Source organism: Diabrotica undecimpunctata, chromosome 1 (assembly GCF_040954645.1).
Source record: "Diabrotica undecimpunctata isolate CICGRU chromosome 1, icDiaUnde3, whole genome shotgun sequence".
Taxonomy (NCBI): domain Eukaryota; kingdom Metazoa; phylum Arthropoda; class Insecta; order Coleoptera; family Chrysomelidae; genus Diabrotica; species Diabrotica undecimpunctata.
The window spans coordinates 84,977,875-84,998,287 of record NC_092803.1 but is presented as its reverse complement, the minus strand read 5'-3'; the positions used below and the strand labels follow the sequence as shown (position 1 = coordinate 84,998,287).

At 32.4% G+C, this 20,413-nt stretch overlaps 1 protein-coding gene across 9 annotated transcripts in view; it reads left to right on the top strand.

Annotated features, from left to right (window-relative positions):
* Positions 1-892, top strand: part of LOC140451024 (mitochondrial uncoupling protein 4-like) — a 360,669-nt gene extending 359,777 nt beyond the window's left edge. For all 9 annotated transcript variants that reach the window (XM_072544737.1, XM_072544744.1, XM_072544753.1 and 6 more), the window contains 2 exons: positions 123-293; positions 379-892. In XM_072544737.1, the coding sequence (XP_072400838.1) occupies positions 123-293; positions 379-735 (528 nt within the window). In that variant the 3' untranslated portion in view covers positions 736-892. The remainder of the gene's footprint in view (positions 1-122; positions 294-378) is intronic.
* Positions 893-20,413: the final 19,521 nt, after the last annotated feature.

Here is a 20,413-nt window from a genome sequence, read left to right as displayed (position 1 = left end):
ATCTTTAGCAAAATTCAGCTTCTTCGTATGATTTTTAGAGGTCAAATCTCTGACGACTGGGCTAGTAAGGAAATCAAAAAATAATTATTATTAACTAAAGTATTTTCGTAACCTTTTTTTAGATAAGAGAAACTCAAGTGAAGTATCTTTATTTAAAGCCTGAATTAGGTCTTTATTATCCTGGTGCTGATTACTTAGCAGAATGTATAAAGAAGAACAGAAGCGACTACCCAACTTTGCCTATAGTTTTGGATTGCTCAAATTTTCTTAGGCTAGATTATTCAGCAGCAAAGGTTAGTGAGTTATATACATCAAAACAGTAAATACGTAGTACTTAAAGCTAGCAAACTAAATTTTTATTATTTTGATTTTTTTTAGACACTTATCAACATTCTACGAACCTTTAATTATACCAAAACAATATTTGTGATGATCAATGTAGAAGAAAACATCCTTAACATAATGAAAACTATCCCAAATTCAAAGTCTCTTTTAAGATTTTGCAACAAGACCATTAGTATTTCAGAAATAATTGCTGTCAACGTCGAAGAAGAAGAAGATCTTTTGTTAAAGCTTAATGATGATGGTGACATAAAGTCAATAGAGAGGTCTATAGAAGTTTTTCAAATGTTAGAGAACGAAAATAGCAGAAGGTCTTCGAAATGTTCTTTAGGTACTACTAGTACTAGATCACCTATTAGCGAGAATAGCAGAAAATTTTCTGTTTATAGTTGAGAATACTAATTAGCAATTGTAGATGCTTTTTTTTACTATAACAGTTATTTTTCCCAAATGCGGTATTATTTACCTTATTTGTTATACTTTTTACAGTTGATCAAGTTAGACAAATATTTTTTCACGTATGTTTATTAATAAAGCTACCAGATTTACTTTTCTATGTTTTATCTTACCTTTTGTCATAAATATTAGTAGGTAATAATATCATTCCAAATTATAAAGTGAACATTGACAAATTTCAGAGAAGCTTCTTTCTTTGCTCAACTACTGCTGAAGATTTAGTTTCAATTATTCAAAAAACTAAATCCAAGTATGCTGAAGGTCTGGATGAGATTAATGGGAAAGTTATAAGAAATGTAGCTGCTTATATTACCGAACCTTTATTGTATAAATAATGACTCCATGTAGTTTTTTTATTAACATCTAAGATTTTTTACAATCTGTTTCACAATAAAAACAATAAGTAAAATTGTTTGTCTTTACAATGTCAGAGAGATGTAAGGTCCAGTGACCAAAGCATCATAACATAAATATTAGCTTGTATACCGGTGGATGCGCACATACACAGACAAGTGAACACGAATACTAAAAACGGCACAGATCACAATGGCTGGGCGCTGTTGAAGATGGAGCTTCTACTACTGTAGGCACTGTCAGGAACGGTTTGGTAGGTCCAAGGGATCATACCGCTTTAATCTCTTCGCTTGTTGGTTGTGAAGAAGATTGTATGCCAGGGTATTAGGATGCACGCGCAACTTGTTTTGATATTGTTCAGAAATTCATTCTGGATATACCAAGGGGCATTAGCGATTGTTCTGAGAGTTTTAGATTGAAATCTTTGTATTTTCATAACATTAGATTTGCTAGCTGAGCCCCAGAGCTGCGAACCATATCACCAAACGGATTTTATTATAACTTTGTATATCAGCAGCTTGTTGTTGATCGATAGGTGTGAGTTTTTTCCCAGCATCCAGTAAAGTTTTCTGTATAAAATTCCTAGTTGTAGTCTTTTTGTCTATATTTATATATTTGGCCCATGTTAATCATTTGTCCAGATGAATGCCTAGATATTTTACGTATATATAGTATATCTTCTTCTTCCTCCTACTTTATAAATAGGCTTAATGCCTGTTCTACTTCGGTTTTTAGCCTCAATTGACGTTGTCTGACCATCTTTTCCTCGGTCGTCCCAATGACCTTCTTCCATTTAGCGATTTGGCTCTTGATATTCGTACTATTCTATTTTCTGTCATTCTTTCGATTTGTTGATTCCATTCCACTTTTCTTCTTTTGGTCCACGCGTTTATTTTCTCTATACCACATCTCGCTCGTATTTCCTCACTTTTTACTCTGTCTCTTAGAGTTTAGTTTGTTATTTTTCGTAAGACTTTCATTTCTGTTGTTTCCAGCAGTCTTTGTGTTTTCGCCGTATCTGCTCTTGTTTCCGCTGTGTACGTCATTATCGGTCTTATTGTTGATTTATATATCCTGGTTTTTGTTTCCGTTGTGAGGTATTTGTTTCTCCAGATTGTGTTGTTGAGACATCCTGCTGCTCTGTTTGCCATGTTCATTTGTTTTTGTACTTCTTCTTCCACTTTTCTGTAGCTTGACAGTTTTCTTCCCAAGTATTCAGTTTCCATCACTTGTTCTATTATTTTGTTATTTACGACTAGTTTACATCGTCTCGGTTCCGCTGATATCACTATCGTTTTAGTTTTCTCTGTTGAGATCTCTATGTTGTATATGAGTGCCGTATCTTCTAATTCTTTAATTAATCTTTGTAGGTCATCTTCATTTTCGGCTGTTATTATGGCGTCGTCGGCGTAGCATATTATCCTTATTTCCTTTTCTCCCATTCTATATCCTCTTCTTTTTTTTAACTTTCTTTATGATTACATCCATTATCAGATTAAATATTAATGGGCTCAGCGAATCTCCTTGTCTAATCCCAGTTTCATATTTGATAGGTTGCGATAGTTTTCCTTTACATCTTACCATAGCTATGTTATTTTTATATATATTCTTAATGGTTTTTACTAAATCCAGTGATATTCCCTTTTCATATAATAAATGTATCGCGTCCCGAATTCTCACTCTATCAAACGCTTTCTTTAAATCTATCAGACACATATATGCTGGTTTGTTGTATTCCAGCGACTTTTCTTTTATTTGTCTTATTACAAAAACTGCATCCGTGCATGATCTTCCTGTCCGAAATCCTTGCTGTTAATCGTGCAGAGATATTCGTTCGTTTATTTTTGTCGTTTTGGGAGATTTCGGTCTTTTCCTCAGTTATTATATTTGGCGTTTCTGGTAAAGGTTCTTCGTTTTGTTTTTTAAACATTTCTGTCAGAAAGGCCACCCATGTATCCTCTTGTATGTGTTCTATTTCAACTATTTCTTTCATTTCGCTTCTTTGTTGTCTTATGAAGCACCATACTTGTTTCTGTTGTCCATAGAAATCCATCTCTAGTCTAGTAGTAAATATATATATATATATATATATATACGTATAACGTGTACTATATATATATATATATATATATATATATATATATATATATATATATATATATATATAAAGAAATATAATATTAAGTACACCTAATTACTTTTTAATCATAGGGTTTTTTCTTTTTGTTCTCTATGTGTCAGAGTTAAAACACACCAGTAAAAGATGACAAACTAAATTTTTACTATCTGTACCTAAATTTTAAAGAATTTTAGAATATATTTTGTCCACTATTTTATATTTTATATGTGTTATTAATGTTGAGTGTCTATGCTTTTACAAATAATCTCAACGACTAGTAAGTTGCACTGAAGATTTGTGATATTTTATAAATATTTACATTTTTTTTTCTTATTACAGTGTCTTGAAAAAGGAATAAAAACCATTCCGAAAGCTAGACAAAAAGTCATAAGAGTGTTTCATTAACATCCCGGCCAATTTTCTGATTGCAACCCTAAAAAACTGTGTTGTTTGTATATATATATATATATATATATTATATATATATATATATATATATATATATATATATATATATATATATATATATATATATAACCATACCAGTACCATAATAATTCTACCAAAGTCAACTTAATCAAACAGATGAAAAATAGAGTAACAAAACTATCAGATCCTTCATTTCATACAAAAAACCTACAAATCCTACAGAAACTTTTTATTTCAAACGCTTATCCAACACCATTAGTTAATAAGATTTTGTTTAATACTATCCATGACGAAGATATTTCACCTTCCTTCGCGACTAACAATGCTGATCCTGATGTCTTAAGTGGGAACCCAGTCTCTGATACTCCTATAAACAAATATTTTTCATTACCATATTTCAGAGATATCACTCCGGGGTTAACAAGGATTCTGAAAAGTGTTGAAAATAGCTTTGGCAATAATAATAACAACATTAAACTTAATGTAGCTTGTAGATCAGCCCTAACAATTAATAATCTTTATTCTAAGATAAAAGATAAGACTCCCATAGATAGGCTTAGTAATATTGTCTACAACATTCCATGTCTCTCTTGCAACAATTCCTACATCGGTCAAACATCTCAATTATTAAAATCACGTATTACACTACACAAAAGTGATTCTCGACTTCACCCTGACCGTTGTGCATTAGCCAAACATGTCCATTCCACTGGTCATCTCATGGACTATACCAACACTACAATTCTCCACCGTGAGAACAATAAATCTAAACGAGAGTTCATTGAAATGTCTTATATTTTTCTTAACGATTTCTCCATCAATGTTAAGAGTGACATCAAGAATCTAAGCGATATATACCACCTGTTACTTAAATCAGATACCAAGAACAATACTATATCACAGATTACTAACTTGACTGATATATCCATTAACAACTAACATACCTTTATAATTAATTTTCATTAACAAAAAATATATAACATTCCCTTGCTTTTCTTAGATACGTCTCAATAAGATTCAATAATACATGAACAATATAAGATAATTAAATAAAGAAAATCAAAATAATATTTCCCTTTACTGGGATTTAAATTCATTCGTTTTTTACCAATGAACCTTAACGACATAAAGATTCATACCAATTATAATGAAGTTGTCAGCGCTTGCGTTCTGGCTTAAACAGAACCTCACTTTTAACTATTTAAAATCAAAAATTTAGTTATTGCCGACATTTCAAAGAATTACCTCCTTTTAAATGTAGTTGCATTGGGTTTTTCGATTAACCTTGGGTAAGCCTTTACGTGTCAAGTTCGAAGCTACCATACATTTCAATTCTTATAAAAAACCTTTTTTTGCACATAGTAACAAAAAACACCACTATGTTACTAGCAAAGTTTTTTAATATTCTAACTCTACAATTCTAAGTTACGGTAAGATCAATAATGTTTTAATAGATAATATATGGTAGCTAATTATAATTTATTCTCTTTCAGCCCTGAAGAAGCCAAATTAATTCTCTTTGGCGAAAACGTTCGGCGAAACAATTGATACACATTAGAGTATTTCTTGCAGATTTCCCCAATATTTAAGAGTTTACTATTTAACTAATCTGCAAAGATTAAATTTCTTTTCTCTATATATATATATATATATACATATATATATATATATATATATATATATATATATATATATATATATATATATATATATATATATATATATATATATATATATATATATACTCGAAGAGTGGTTGGTTTTTCGGTCAAAGTGGAGAAATAAAAGACAAAGAAGGTGGGTACTTCATCTATTTATTGAAGGCGTTTCGCTTTCTAATCAGAAAGCATCATCAGTTCATCTAAAAAGAACAATATGTAAAACCAAATATCCATAGAAAAGTTGTTATAAGTATGTTACCCTAAAAAGATATGTAGCAATCAATGATACTAAATATGTAAAGAAGCTTATGAAAATGGACAATATAAGATTATGTTGTATAAACAATTAATTGAAACTAAATACAGTTTAAAAATTCACTCAAACTTAGCACAGCAAACGAACATGTGGTAATTGTACATGTATATAAAAAATATGTAAAAAACTTAAGTAAAAAACATTAATTTTCAGACAACTAAAAAGATCATAAGATACACTTCCAACAGTATATTATTAATTAAATTTGATTTTAACTTTGGGTAACATTATTAAGATTGAACAAAGTAATATTTAAAAAAATATATATATAATGAAGTTACCACTCTTAGCTTCTTAGTTGCTGTCAGTGAAATGAGAACAACAGGTAGGAAACACGCCAACCACGAGAAAAGACAGTGGCCTTGAGGTCAAAATATGACAGAACAGCAAGACGTATTTAAATAGTCTAAGTTGTGCCTGAATAGCCAGCCAACAGGTGAAGATTGATTCAACTTCCAACAGTCCAAGGTTAATAACATTTGGAACAGAGGCTAATAAAGATTCTATGAATCAATTTTAATTAAAAAATTTTATTAAACTATTTGATCAGAAACAATTATTTCACATATGTAAAAGTAACATTGACAAAATAATCAATAAAATGTAAGTTGAATGAATCTAAGTTAAATAAAGTAAGAAAATATTTTATTTTATTTTTATTTGAAATTATTAATATGAAAATATGATAGAACATACACCTTAGGGGACAATTTTAAAGTAAACAACATATTAAGCCTAATTCTGCAATATTAATTCATGATAAATTTGGCTCAAGTTACTAATCTTCTACAGCTTAAAGCTTTAATTAGATTTGAAAGGATGACAAGAATGGTAGTTGAGAAACCTATTAGAGGCCATTGGTTTCCTATACCAACTTGTGGTTAAGGTGTTATCTCCCATTCTAATGACACGCATGTCTAAAAAGGGAATACTATTTGTGATAGGGTTTAAAGCTTTAAACAGACAGGTGAGGGCACGATTACTTAATTTCCATATATCTGAGGTTCACACTGATATTAAGTTTATTATTTCTCAAATCAATAATGTCACTGCTTTCCTTGAAAGTCACCTTCCTGACAATTTTTTGGACACATTTGAGATATCTTTACATAAGAAATTTAATTTTGTATATCATAAATCCATGGCACACCTCCGTAAGAAACTTAATAACTTAATAATTATTAAGTGGATTAAGAATTTATTCAATACAGAGGTTCCTCAGGACATTCTCAAGTTGTTATCCTTGGGTCCTAAATTTGGCTTACAGCCAACTTTCAGAGATTACTCTGTTAGTAGAATCTTAGCAGATGTTGAAAATATTTTGTCACATGCTGACAATTCCGACCTTCTATCTCTTAGGTCTCTTTCCAACAATATTCTGTTGAATTTTTCTAATCGCCCTAGACAACCCATATCTGAGTTAGATAAGATTTACAGGGAGACGGCATCGTTTTTAAAAACCCACCCTAATCTTCTCGTTCTTACTAGTGATAAAGGGAATGCCACTGTCCTCATGATAGAGATCAATATCTCAGTCTTAGTCAATCGTTGTTAGATGATGATAGATACTATCAACCTCTATCTACCAACCCTTGCTCTAAATTCACTAATAAAATAAATAATTCATTACTAATAAGCCCACATTGAGCATGAGCACCATTGTTTCCTCCATTAATTCACCAAATATTAATATTTCAAAATTTTTAACTGATATATTATCAAAATCATATAATTATAATAACAACTTTAATATTGTTGATTCTTTTCACTTTATTGAATTTATTAATAACTTTGAACTTCCACAAGGTTACATTTTAGTGAGTTTTGATGTGGTATCCCTTTTCACTAATTTACCTTTTTCTAGTGTCACTACCTCCTTAAGAAATCATTGGAACTCTATCCAACCGAACTGACCTGTATCCTGGGATGTATTTGCAGAACTGTTGCAATTAGTATTTGATACTATTTTTTTGGTCTTTGATGACAAATTTTTGGGACACCTATGGGTTCCTCAATCTCTCCCATCCTAGTTAATTATGTATTGGATGATTTAGTATCTGACCGTTTGGGTCTTTTAGATTTGCAAATTCCTTTTATTAAACGGTATGTTGATGACCTATGTTAAAATTGTTGTTAAGAATGCTAAGACTGTTAGGAATTTGTTTTCTAAAACAAAAACACCCTTGTCCCTTCTGGAACAAGTAAACGTCATCTATCACATACCTTGTGCTGAGTGTGACTCATGCTACATCGGGCAAACAGGGAGATCACTGAGAGGGCGTCTTACGACACACCGCAGTGATATCAACTTATCTAAGCATACTTGTGCTCTTGCCCAGCATGCTATTAACACTAAACATAAAGTGAACTTTAAAGAAGTTAAGATTCTTGGCAATGAACGTAATCTCGTTAAAAGGCAGTTTTTGGAAATGTGTTCAATACTTAAACACCCTAACGCTCTTAATAAGAGAACGGACATTAGTAACGAGCCAAATTTATCATGCATTAATATTGCAGAATTAGGCTTAATATGTTGTTTACTTTAAAATTGTCCCCCAAGGTGTATGTTCTATCATATTTTCATATTAATAATTTCAAATAAAAATAAAATAAAATATTTTCTTACTTTATTTAACTTAGATTCATTCAGTTTACATTTTATTGATTATTTTGTCAATATTACTTTTACATATTATGTGAAAGAATTGTTTCTGATCAAATAGTTTAATAAAAATTTTATAATTAAAATTGAGTCATAGAATCTTTATTAGTCTCAGTTCCAAATGTTATGAACCTTGGACTGTTGGAAGTTGAATCAATCTTCACCTGTTGGCTGGCTAGTCAGCCACAACTTAGACTATTTAAATACGCCTTACTGTTCTGTCATATTTTGACCTCAAAGCCACTGTCTTTTCTCGTGGTTGGCGTGTTTCCTACCTATTGTTCTTATTTCACTGACAGCAACTAAGAAGCTAAGAGTGGTAACTTCATTATATATAATTTTTTTTAAATATTACTTAATTCAATCTTAATCAATTTAATAATGTTACCCAAAATTAAAATCAAATTTAATTAATAATATACTGTTGGAAGTGTATCTTATGATCTTTTTAGTTCTCTGAAAATTAATGTTTTTTACTAAGTAAACTTTATTAAGTTTCTTACATATTTGTAAACTGTATTTAGTTTCAATTAATTGTTTATACAACATAATTTTTTAATGTCCATTTTTATAGGCTTCTTTACATATTTAATATCATTGACTGCTACATATCTTTTTAAGGTAACACACTTATAACAACTTTTCTATGGATGTTTGGTTTTTCATATTGTTCTTTTTAGATGAACTGATGATGCTTTCTGATTAGAAAGCGAAGCGTCTTCAATAAATAGATGAAGTAGCCACCTTCTTTGTCTTTTATTTCTCCACTTTGACCAAAAAACCCACCACTCTTCGAGTGTACCTTAATTTATATTGGATTGACGGTCGTACTGCTTTTCTCGATATATATATATATATATATATATATATATATATATATATATATATATATATATATATATATATATATATATATATATATATATATGAAAAAGAAAGAAAAGAAAAAAAGAAATGGCGAGTAAACGTTTTCTTAATAACCACTCATGCCATGCGATGAGATACAAATACAACCTAGTACAAGCTCTTAGTTTTAGGGTTCATACGTTGACACATCCTTCTCACCGAAGGGATTCTCTTAACCTTCTAAAGTCCATTTTGTTACAGAATTCTTATCCACTATATGTAATTAATAAATTTCTTTTTTCTACCAGTTACACACTGTCTAGACATAGTTTGACAGACAATAGTCAAGTACAGGGTCATCCTGATATTTCAATAGGCACACCAGAAAACGACTCCCACAGCGTTCCTTCTTCCCATATACGTTATTACTCTCTCCTTTATTTCCCTCATTTGACTGAGAAGCTCGCAAAACTTCTAACATTGGCACCAGTGAAGATTGGAGTTAAAAATGTCAGATCAGTTGGTAAACGGATGGATTGCAACCTATGTTACATTGGTCAGACTCGTAGATCCCTTAAAGGTCGACTAACTTATCACAAGAGTGATATTAGATGCCATAAACATTCTTGTGCCTTAGCACAACACGTTCTTACTTCTGACCACCGACCAGATTATGAACAGGTCAAAATTCTTTGTACAGAAAGCAACCATTTCAAGAAAAGTTTCCTAGAAATGTGCCACATTTTCCTTAATCCTTCCTCCATGAACAAACGTACTGACATCGACAACCTCAGTTTATTATACCATTTTCTTCTTTCCAACATCAAATGAGGAATTTCTCGAAGTTCTTTTGCTTCCAGACGGTATCACCTCCGTTCCCTTTGACCATCATCACATCTTAGTTACTTAATCAACCTTCTTTTTATCCCCCATTAGTACTTCCTTATATCCAACCTTTTACATTTATACTGACTCATTCCTAATTTACATAATCCATCCATAATCTATTTCATAATCCATGGTTCAATCAAATAATTTTATTTTCTTCAACGTCCTCTGCGTTGCTGGTTTGCGCTCTTGTTGTATTGCGCATACTCATCTCATACTTCCAATAAGTTGCTCCGACGCACAACTATGAAAGGACACACAATTACTTCAACGAAAGTACCGGTAACTTAACTTGGTTTTCCGGCTGGAATTTTTGAATTTGAGATGCGCCCTAAAGTGTAAGTATAAGATGTTTTTTAAACGTTAACTTTGTTAGAAGAACAAGCGGGATTTAGGGCCGGACGCTCCACTATGGATAATATCTTCACATTAAAAATTGCAATGGAAAAACGAGTGCAGAGAAATAGAGAAACTCATATAGCTTTAATAGATTTGGAAAAAGCATATGACAGTGTACCGATCTCCCAACTATGGATAGAAATGGGTAACTTGAAAATAAACCCAATTCTTATTAACGCCACTCAAAAATATTACGAACAAAACTTTGCGAGAATTAAAATGGGACAAGAAATCACCTCTCCTTTTCAAACAACAAAAGGACTACGACAAGGCTGCTGTCTGTCACCCACCTTATTTAAAATCTATTTGGACAGATCCTTAGTGAAATGGGCAAAAAAATGTAGAAACATGGGAATAACGGTGGAAGAAAACAAGCTATATACACTTTTCTTTGCGGATGACCAGGTAGTAATTGCCGAAGACAGCTACGATCTTAGCTATATGGTAAGAAAACTGCAAGAAGAATATGAGGTGGCAGGTCTAAACATGAATATGACAAAATGTGAATATCTCTCAGTGGGAACAGATGAAATATGTGACCTAGTCTTGGAAGACGACAAAATCAAAGGCGTGCAATCCTGCAAATATTTGGGGGTCATTTTCAACAAGAAGGGAAATAGCGCAGATGAAATCAGGGAAAGAATAAACAAGGGCAGAGCAGCGACCCGTGCCTTAAACTCTCTTCTCTGGCAAAAAACAATTCGACGAGAAACCAAAAAACACATTTACGGTAGTATAGTTCAAAGTATTACACTTTACGGTTCGGAAGTATGGGACGTCACCAAAGCTAATAAAAACAAACTTATGACGACAGAAATGGATTATCTGAGACGAAGCTGCGGTAGATCGAAACTGGAGAGAGTTAGAAACGAACAAATAAGAAACGAAATGAAAATGGAGAGAAATATCAATGATGACATAGAAAGAAAACAATTAATCTGGTTCGGACATGTTAAAAGAATGCCAGAGTACAGATGGCCTAGGAGAGTACTGGAATGGATCCCTCCTGAAAGAAGAAAGAGAGGACGACCACGGAGAAGTTGGCGCAACGATATTGATGAAGCAATGGCGGCAAGAGACTTAGAGGAGGCAACTGCATATGACAGAAAAAGATGGAAATTGGGGGCGGAGAAGCGGCGACAGCCGTAATAAATCCGTTATTATATTTATATAACTTTGTTAGAATAACAGCTCTGTGCAAGTGTGTTTTGTAAAATCTTTTGTTTTTATTTCTACACTTTACTGTTAATATGTTTTTTTACGTACAATGTGACGGGTTTTTCTAGTGCTTCGCAGTAGTTTTTATCCATTTTTTTCACCTTTAAAGTAATCTTTTTCTTATGGTTATACATGAATTCGACTACATATGAACATTTAAGCTAATATTATTACTTTAATATTTTGACCACGGATACTAAGAGAATGGTGTGTTTGTTTTAAACCTTAACTTTCTTCACTCACCATTCGTAAGTTATTTTTCCATGTTTTTTTATATTCTTACCTACCACCTTTGTATTCTTTTAGATTGAACTGATGAAGCTTGTAAATTAAATAAGCGAAACGTCTTCAAATATAGGAATGGAACTGTGATTTCCTTTTATTATTTCTCCTTTGACTGATATCCTCGTGACCAAAAGATTTATTTTTTTGGAACTTACTTATTATATATATATATATATATATATATATATAATAAGTAAGTTCCAAAAAAATAAATTTTTGCAGTACTTACTAAGGACTTCTTCGAGTATTGATCGTTCCTTTCACCGAGACAGACTTTCTTTTCGTTTAAAGGTCGAGCCGGTTCCTAATTACTTGGTGTTTGTATTTAACTTTTTACACATTAGTAGACAATAATTAAAAAATGTATACTAATAATTAATACAAAATAATACCGGTCCCCGATGGGGACAAAAATAAACAATGGACGTCTTTTATGGCGACAGATACTGACCTGAATAACAGTGATTCCAATTTAAGTGTTAATAATGTGATCTCTAGAAAACAGCAATCTCCTCTCAGATAAGTACAATGTGCAAAATATTTGGGTATATATAGAAAGTACCGACAATAACAACTTAGGTAGATTGCATCCAATGGCTGTTGGTCATTCTTTTTAAAAAAAAATTGGAAATTAAAAGTACAGGCCGAAACCGGATTAAGGTTTTATTAAAATCACTTCTAGAGGCAAATAATTTAGTAAAACATCCACTACTGAAATCAGAAATTTATACCGAACCATTTACTGGAAATTAAAGGGTTAATAAGAGACGTTGATAATCGTTATGATATCAAATATCTCATGGAAAATATCGAATCAGACTCACTCGTTACAAACATATAAAGGTTAAATAGGAAAGTCCAAAAAGAAGACAAAACAGTCGAATTTGTACCTAAAAAATCTATTGTCGTCACTTTTGAGGGGAATATTTTAACAATCGCATAGCTTTTATTGGAGTTTTTTTTCGGTTGAACAATTTGTAGGAAGAGTAACCCAGTGTTACAAATGTTTAAGATATGGACACGTATCTAAATAGTGTAACAGTACTTATAAATATGGTGAAATTAAAGAAGATAAACACAATTGGGATAAAAATTTGATTTTTTGTACACACTGTAAAAGCAGAGATCACGTATCTATCTCAAAAAAGTCCCCCTATTATGACAATCAAAAAAAATTAAAAATAATCTCAATTTAAAAAAACCTCATTTAAAGAAGCCAAAGAAATATCTGAAAATTCCTTATCCAGTTTAGTAAGGCACAACTCCTTTTCAGCGCTAACAAATTATGACAAACATTTTTCAAAACTTCCTAACAACGAAACCTACAATTTTCAATGGCAATCAAAATAATTCCTTTTCCCAACACACTCATGCGAGTGCTAGACCTTCAACCAAAATGAAGAGAAAATCAATAACTTCAAATAAACCAAACTACTCTAGTTTGGAAATCAAAAAAAGTAGTATAGCTAGAAATTTATCGATTTTTATCATGGACTTTGTCAATAAAATAATTTCAAGTAACAACAGACAACCTATTGATATTAACGTAATTACAAGTAGTATAGAACATGTATTGGAGGATACTTTGAACAACCAATAAAATTTAATCACAAAACACGCAATTTAAATATAATGCAATGGAATGCAGGTTTTGCTATAGCTAACAAAAATAGTGTGGTACAATTTCTTTTTGATAAAAATATCGACATTGCTCTTATAAGCGAAACTTGGTTTAAAATAATCAACAATATATTTTTAGTGGTTACAATAAATATAATCCGCAATGACAGAAACGATGGCTATGCTGGTGTGGCAATTTTGGTACACAAATCTCTTCGATTTGTGGAACATAAGGTTAACATAAATTACAATGAATATATTTTAGTGTGTGCTATCCAAGTTAAATATGGTACTTTATGGTTAAATTTTGTATCTATTTATAAACCTCCAAAAATACAAAAAATATATGACGATTGGGTAAAAATTTTTGAACAATTTGATGGGCCTTTAATTATAGGTGGTGACTTTAATGCACACCTTTCTATATGGGGCTGTCATAATAATAATACCACAGGATCACAACTAATAAATGTCGCAAATGATTTAAATTAAACTGTTTTAAACAATGGAGAACCTACAATTTTAAGACGTCCTGATCAACGGGATTCAGGTATTGATGTAACCTTTTGTTCACCTAAACTAGTTAACAAGACATCTTGGAATATCATCTCTTATACCCTAGAATCAAATCACTATATCATATCTATAGAATTTATTTTTGGAATGAATGAAAATAAAATATCTAAAAATAAATGGAATATTAAAAAAGCCAATTGTGCGTTATATACCTCGACTATTCAGACTTTGCACGATACGAACAACCTTCACTCGGATAATCTAACTGAACAGTACTACTCCTTCATTAATAATCTAAATACGGCCGCAGTAGCAGTCATACCTCAATATAAACCCTATAAATGTAAACGGCACCCACCTCCTTGGTAGAATATTGATTGTGACAATATTATCAAACAACGAAAATTGGCTTTAATAAATTACAAAAAAAAACACTAATTGTGAAAATTATGTTCAATACCAGGAGATCGCGGCTAGAACCAAAAAAACATTAAAAAATATAGCAAAAAAGCATTGAATTGAATGGGTCGTATCGTGGGAATAGTCCACGATACGACCATATCAAATACTCCATGCTTATTAATCTTCCAGAAGTAACATAACAGTTTCTATTAGAGGAGACCGGCCCTGGCAAGGTACGGTTAAGTTGTACTGATAGCGTACTCCTAGTTTTTAATAAAAACAAGTGGTTTTATTAAATAGTTTTTTAAAATTAAAGTGTTTATCTACTAGATACTACTACGTAAGTCATCTATACGTAATTATTATTTTATTATTGTGAAAAGAAAACGTCAAATAATAAATATACACTACCGTACAATCATTTTGTGAGGTTAGCTGCTATAAGTAGTTTATAGTAGCATGCGATTGGTTTTTCATTTACCAGAGTCGGAGTAAGGCCTTCGCCAGCGCAGCTTAAAATGACTTCACACAATGTAAACACAACTTCCGATCTAACCAGTCCAGTAAATCAACGTTCGAATATCACAAACAGTTATGCTTCAGCCGCTTCACATTCTTTTCCGAGTAAGAACCAAGCAATTGTATTTAGTTGTATCGATAATGCTAAACTGCAGGATTATCTCATTCCTTTGGGTACAATCATCAACCCAAAAAATATTATTTTTTCATCTAGATTATCTCATAATAGAATCTGCATGTATTTGGCAAACAAAACCGTAATAGATAACTTCATGACACAGCATGGCTCTATAGAAGTACTCGGCGAAGTTGTAACAGCCGAAGACTTGTCTCTCCAGCAGAAAGACTAGTCTTGTCTGGAGTCTGCCCGTCAATTCTTCATCAAGTATTAGTTGAAGAATTACAGAATATCGGTTTAAAGCTTATTTCCCCAATAACATTTCTGAAAATTAGCTCGACTCTTCCTGAATATAGTCACATATTGAGCTTTAGGGGGCAAGTTTATATAAGCCCTATAACATCACCAATTCCAGATTCTATTCTAATAAATTTCGACCAAACACCTTACCGCATATTTTTGTCACAAGGTACACTCACCTGCTTTATTTGAAAAAATACAGGACACATATCATCCCAATGCAAAACCAGTTCAGTAACGGAATCAACTCATATTGAGTCAAACAATGAAGTACCAAATCAAACAGCTTCAACAAGTATACTACATAAGGTACCAAACACCCAGCAGTCATCAAGTTATCCATTATCAAATCCGAGCATATCACTTACACCTACAAATCTCCACGACAAAGAAACTACTAATACTCCTACTCATAGCAACACTTTTAATCAACCTCATTCAGCGGCAATACCGTTTTCACAAACTTCGGAAGCAATATTTTCCAATCTATCAGCTCCTTTTCCATTAGATACAACTGCAAAAAATTCTAATAAAACTGATACATCACCACAATTTTTTGAAACAACCAATTCAACCAATCATACAAATAAAACTACAAGCTCGACTTCTGTCACTACCAATGAGTTTGCTCCAGTACTTTCAAATGTAATAAAGCCACATCATCTAAGTGAAAACTCTAATAGCAATTGCGAAAACGCAAGTTCTTCCATAAAACGCAGTATTGGTGAGATCGACACGCCTTCTTCAGATTCAGCAATTTCATCAGAAAATCTGTTTGCAAAACCCAAACTCTCTAAACCAAAAAAACCGTGCTCATCTAAAGTTCAATCTACACGGGAAACTCTTGAAAATTTCATTGATAATCATACCCCACCATTCGTTTTAAATTTCCACCAATTGTCCTTACTGATTGATAATGTCCAAGGCTCACCGACACTATTAGCGTCGTTAAAGAATTTACAACTGATATGGCTGGTTTACTCCATCTTTTACAAAGCAGCTATCAATATGCAAATGATAGATCTACAAAAAGCAAGTTTACAAAACTTCAAAAGAAACTATACACCCACTTAGGGAAAGAGATTTCTGAGATCTAGATTTCAAATTTAGCTCATTGTCTCAGTTGGGACGCTCAAACCTATACATATGGTAGTGACCATTTTCCAATCCTAATTAGAAACCATAATTATCCCTCATCAGGACCCATATTCATATCTAAGTGGAGAATAAAAAATTCAAATTGGCAAAAATTCTCCCAATATATCGATAATAACATTTCCAGTTTGGATATAACAGACGATGTTAACTCGAATGTAGAACAGTTTAATCAACTTATCTTAAGCGCCGCCCACAAATTTATTGGTAAATCTAAATCTGTTAAAGGCCGATGTCCTGTACCATGGTGGAATAACCGTGGTGCTACAGCAATCCTTGAAAGTAAATCAGCTCTAAACCGATACAAAAAACATAAAACATCCCAAAATAAATTAAAATTCAAAATGCTAAAAGCAAGGGCACAGTTAACTGTCAAACATCGAGCAGCGATATTGCAAACATTTTTGGAAGAATCTATCAAGGCCACTTATCGAATCAACAGTATACCGCCAATTTTCTCAAAGCCAAAGAATTCGCCGAACAAAATCCCATTTATCTGTTTGAAGCACAAAACAATTCATTAAACCATCCCATCACTTTTCAAGAGATAAACTCATCTATTCTTAATTTGAAGGACTCTAGTCCGGGGCCTGATGATATTCCTTCAGCATTTCTGAAACATCTCCCTGTTTCAGCCATAACGTATCTCTTAAACATATTTAACAGAATTTGGCTTCACCACCAATGGCCAGCTATTTGGTCAAATGCAATAGTCATTCCTTTCCTAAAAACTAATAAACGTAAATATGACCCAGAATCATATCGACCCATATCTCTGACATCGACAACCTGCAAATTACTAGAAAATATTGTTAACTCCAGACTCTCATGAGTTTTAGAAAATTCAAATTTCTTAACCTTCGAGCAAAATGGCTTTAGAAAAGATCGGTCATCCACAGACATTTTAGATTTGGAAAGTGAAATACATGAAGCTCTTGCTACAAACCAAAAATGTGTTGCTATATTTTTTGACTTAGAACGTGCATTTAATAAAGCTTGGAAATACATTTTAAGACAACTTCATAAATGGAATATTCAAGGTCACTGCCTTGCTTTCATCCAAAACTTTTTAAATAACAGATCTTTTCAAGTAAAAATAAATAATATTTTTTCAAATATTTATAGTTTGGAACCTTGGGGTCCATCCCTGAGTATGGACCCCAAGGATCCATACTCAGTCCAGCACTATTTCTGGTAGCAATAAACGACATCATCAAAAACATTCAAGCACCCTTACAGGCTCGTTTATACGCTGATGACCTAGTGGTATCTATTAAAGGTAAAAATATTTCCTCAATGTCATCGATTCTTCAAAACTTTTTAGATACTCTCGAAAATTGGTCCAACTTTACAGGTTTTCAATTTTCAGTAGAAAAATCAATAGCTGGAGTTTAGAGATCACCACAAATTCTTGGGTTTAATCTTCGATTCAAAGTTAACATGGAAAAATCACATCTCACAACTAATCCTTTCCTGTAATAAAAGATTAAATGTTTTAAAATCTCTCTGTAATAAAAATTGGGGCTCAGACCAATCCACTCTACTCCTCCTGTATAAATCTTTAATACGTTCTAAGCTAGATTATGGAGCAATTGCCTATTCCACTGCTAATAAATCTCTACTGTAATCATTAGATATTATTCATAATAAAAGTCTTAGATTAATCTTAGGGGCTTTCCCAACTACACCTGTATCCAGCATTTATGCTCTTTTAGGAGAACCATCGCTACATCACCGCCGCATGTACCTCGCTCTATCACATGCAGCCTCAGTCGCGGGCAATACTTCAAAGCCAATGTATCAAAACACTTTTACAAATAAATATTTAAACTTATTCCAAGATATTCGCTATACTAAAAAATCATATTACGAAAGAATTAAATCCATTCTTCAAAACCTAAACATTAATTTTCCGGAGGTTTTCTCCTCGGATATTAAATACCCCGAGCCTTGGCTGATCGATATACCAACTTGTGATGCATCTCTAGAGTATTTAGATAAATCTAATACACAATAATACACATCATTCTCTAATTCGGTCCAAGTTTGAGGCCCTCATAAATAAGTACCCCGACTACCATAAAATCTACACAGATGCATCTAAATCCGAAGACGGAGTGGGGGATCAATCGTTTCTTCAGAAAACAATCTTATTTTCCGTTTACCCCCAGCATGCAGCACATATTCAGCTGAACTCTATGCCATATACCGTGCTGTGAAACTTCTTAACGAGCTTACACTCACAAAAGCCCTGATCATAACAGATTCCCTTAGCTCTCTAAATTCATTAAAACACATTTTTCCGAAACATCCTTTTGAAAAGTTGCTAGAATACCAGCTTTCCCAAGCTCATGAACATGGAAGAAGCTTCCAATTTTTATGGGTTCCCTCACACGTCGGAATAACAGGAAATGAAGAAGCTGACAGGATTGCACGAGAGGCAATTTTAAGTGATTTGTCGGAGCCGATAGACAAGTGTGTTTCCAATAACTTAAAAGCTTATTTTAAAAATAAAGTGTTGTGTTTGTGGCGAAATGAGTGGTCTCAAACTAATTCCAATTTAAATAAAATCAAAAATAATGTGTCTCAGTGGTTTCCATCGTCGCGCAATAGACGAGAACAAATTGCGGTTGCGCGTTTACGTCTAGGACATACCAGATTAACGCACTCCTACCTTTTCACAAAGAAAAATCCACCTATATGTGATCAGTGTAACGTCCGATTAACAGTCGAACACTTTTTAACAATTTGTAGTAAATATGACCAAGAAAGACAGCGCTACAAGATCCCAAACGCCCTACCACAGGCTCTAGGTCAAAACTGTTCCTGTGACAATATAGTGAATTATCTCAGTTCCATAAACATTTTGTATAATCTATAGGTGTTTAACTTTGTTATTTATATTTTGTTCCGGCGCTAATAACCTTTTGGTGGATGCGACATCTTTTTCTAATAAAAAAAAAACAAAAGTTTCTAGTAGACCTTTTAAATCGTATTATTGAAGACAATTCTGATGTAATTTTTATAAGATGTCATTGTTATTCCGATTCTAAAGCCTGCAAAAGATCCAAATTTAGCCGAATCTTATCGACCAATTTCTCTCTTTTCGTGTGTATTTAAAACTTTGGAACGGATTTTAAAACATAGACTAGAATGGTGGGTCCATACTAAAAAATTACTACCAATCAATCAGTTTGGATACAAATTAGGATGTGGAACTTTAGACGCTCTAGCTACATTTGTAACGGACATACAGAGTAACTTTTCTAGAAATAACTATTTGCCTACCTTATCTCTAGATATAGAAGGTGTTTATGACAGTGTGTGTTTACCTCGATTAAAAGACAAAATGATCAATCAATTTCAAATACCCACAAATCTGGCACAAACCATAATTAATTTCTACACTAATAGATGTTTATACTTTAGAAATTATAAAAATGAATTTCTTGGACCACGTTATAATAGTTGTGGGTTACCTAAGGGATCAGTCTTAAGCCCTTTTCTTTTTAATCTGTATACTGCTGATTTTCATAGCCTTACAGAAAGGACTAAATATGAATCCTCCCTTACAATCTTAAGAAAATTACATGAACATTTCTCAAACTGGTGTTGTGAAAATGGTTTTAATTTATCCACTAATAAATCAGTCGTGTATATTTCTTCACGACATAATATTCCTAACATAAATACTATTTTATTAAATGACCAAACTTTAAATATCTGTAAGTAAATAAAATATCTAGGTATGTTTCTAGATCAAAAGTTAAAATGGAAAGTACACATTGAGTATATGCTTGACAAAAGC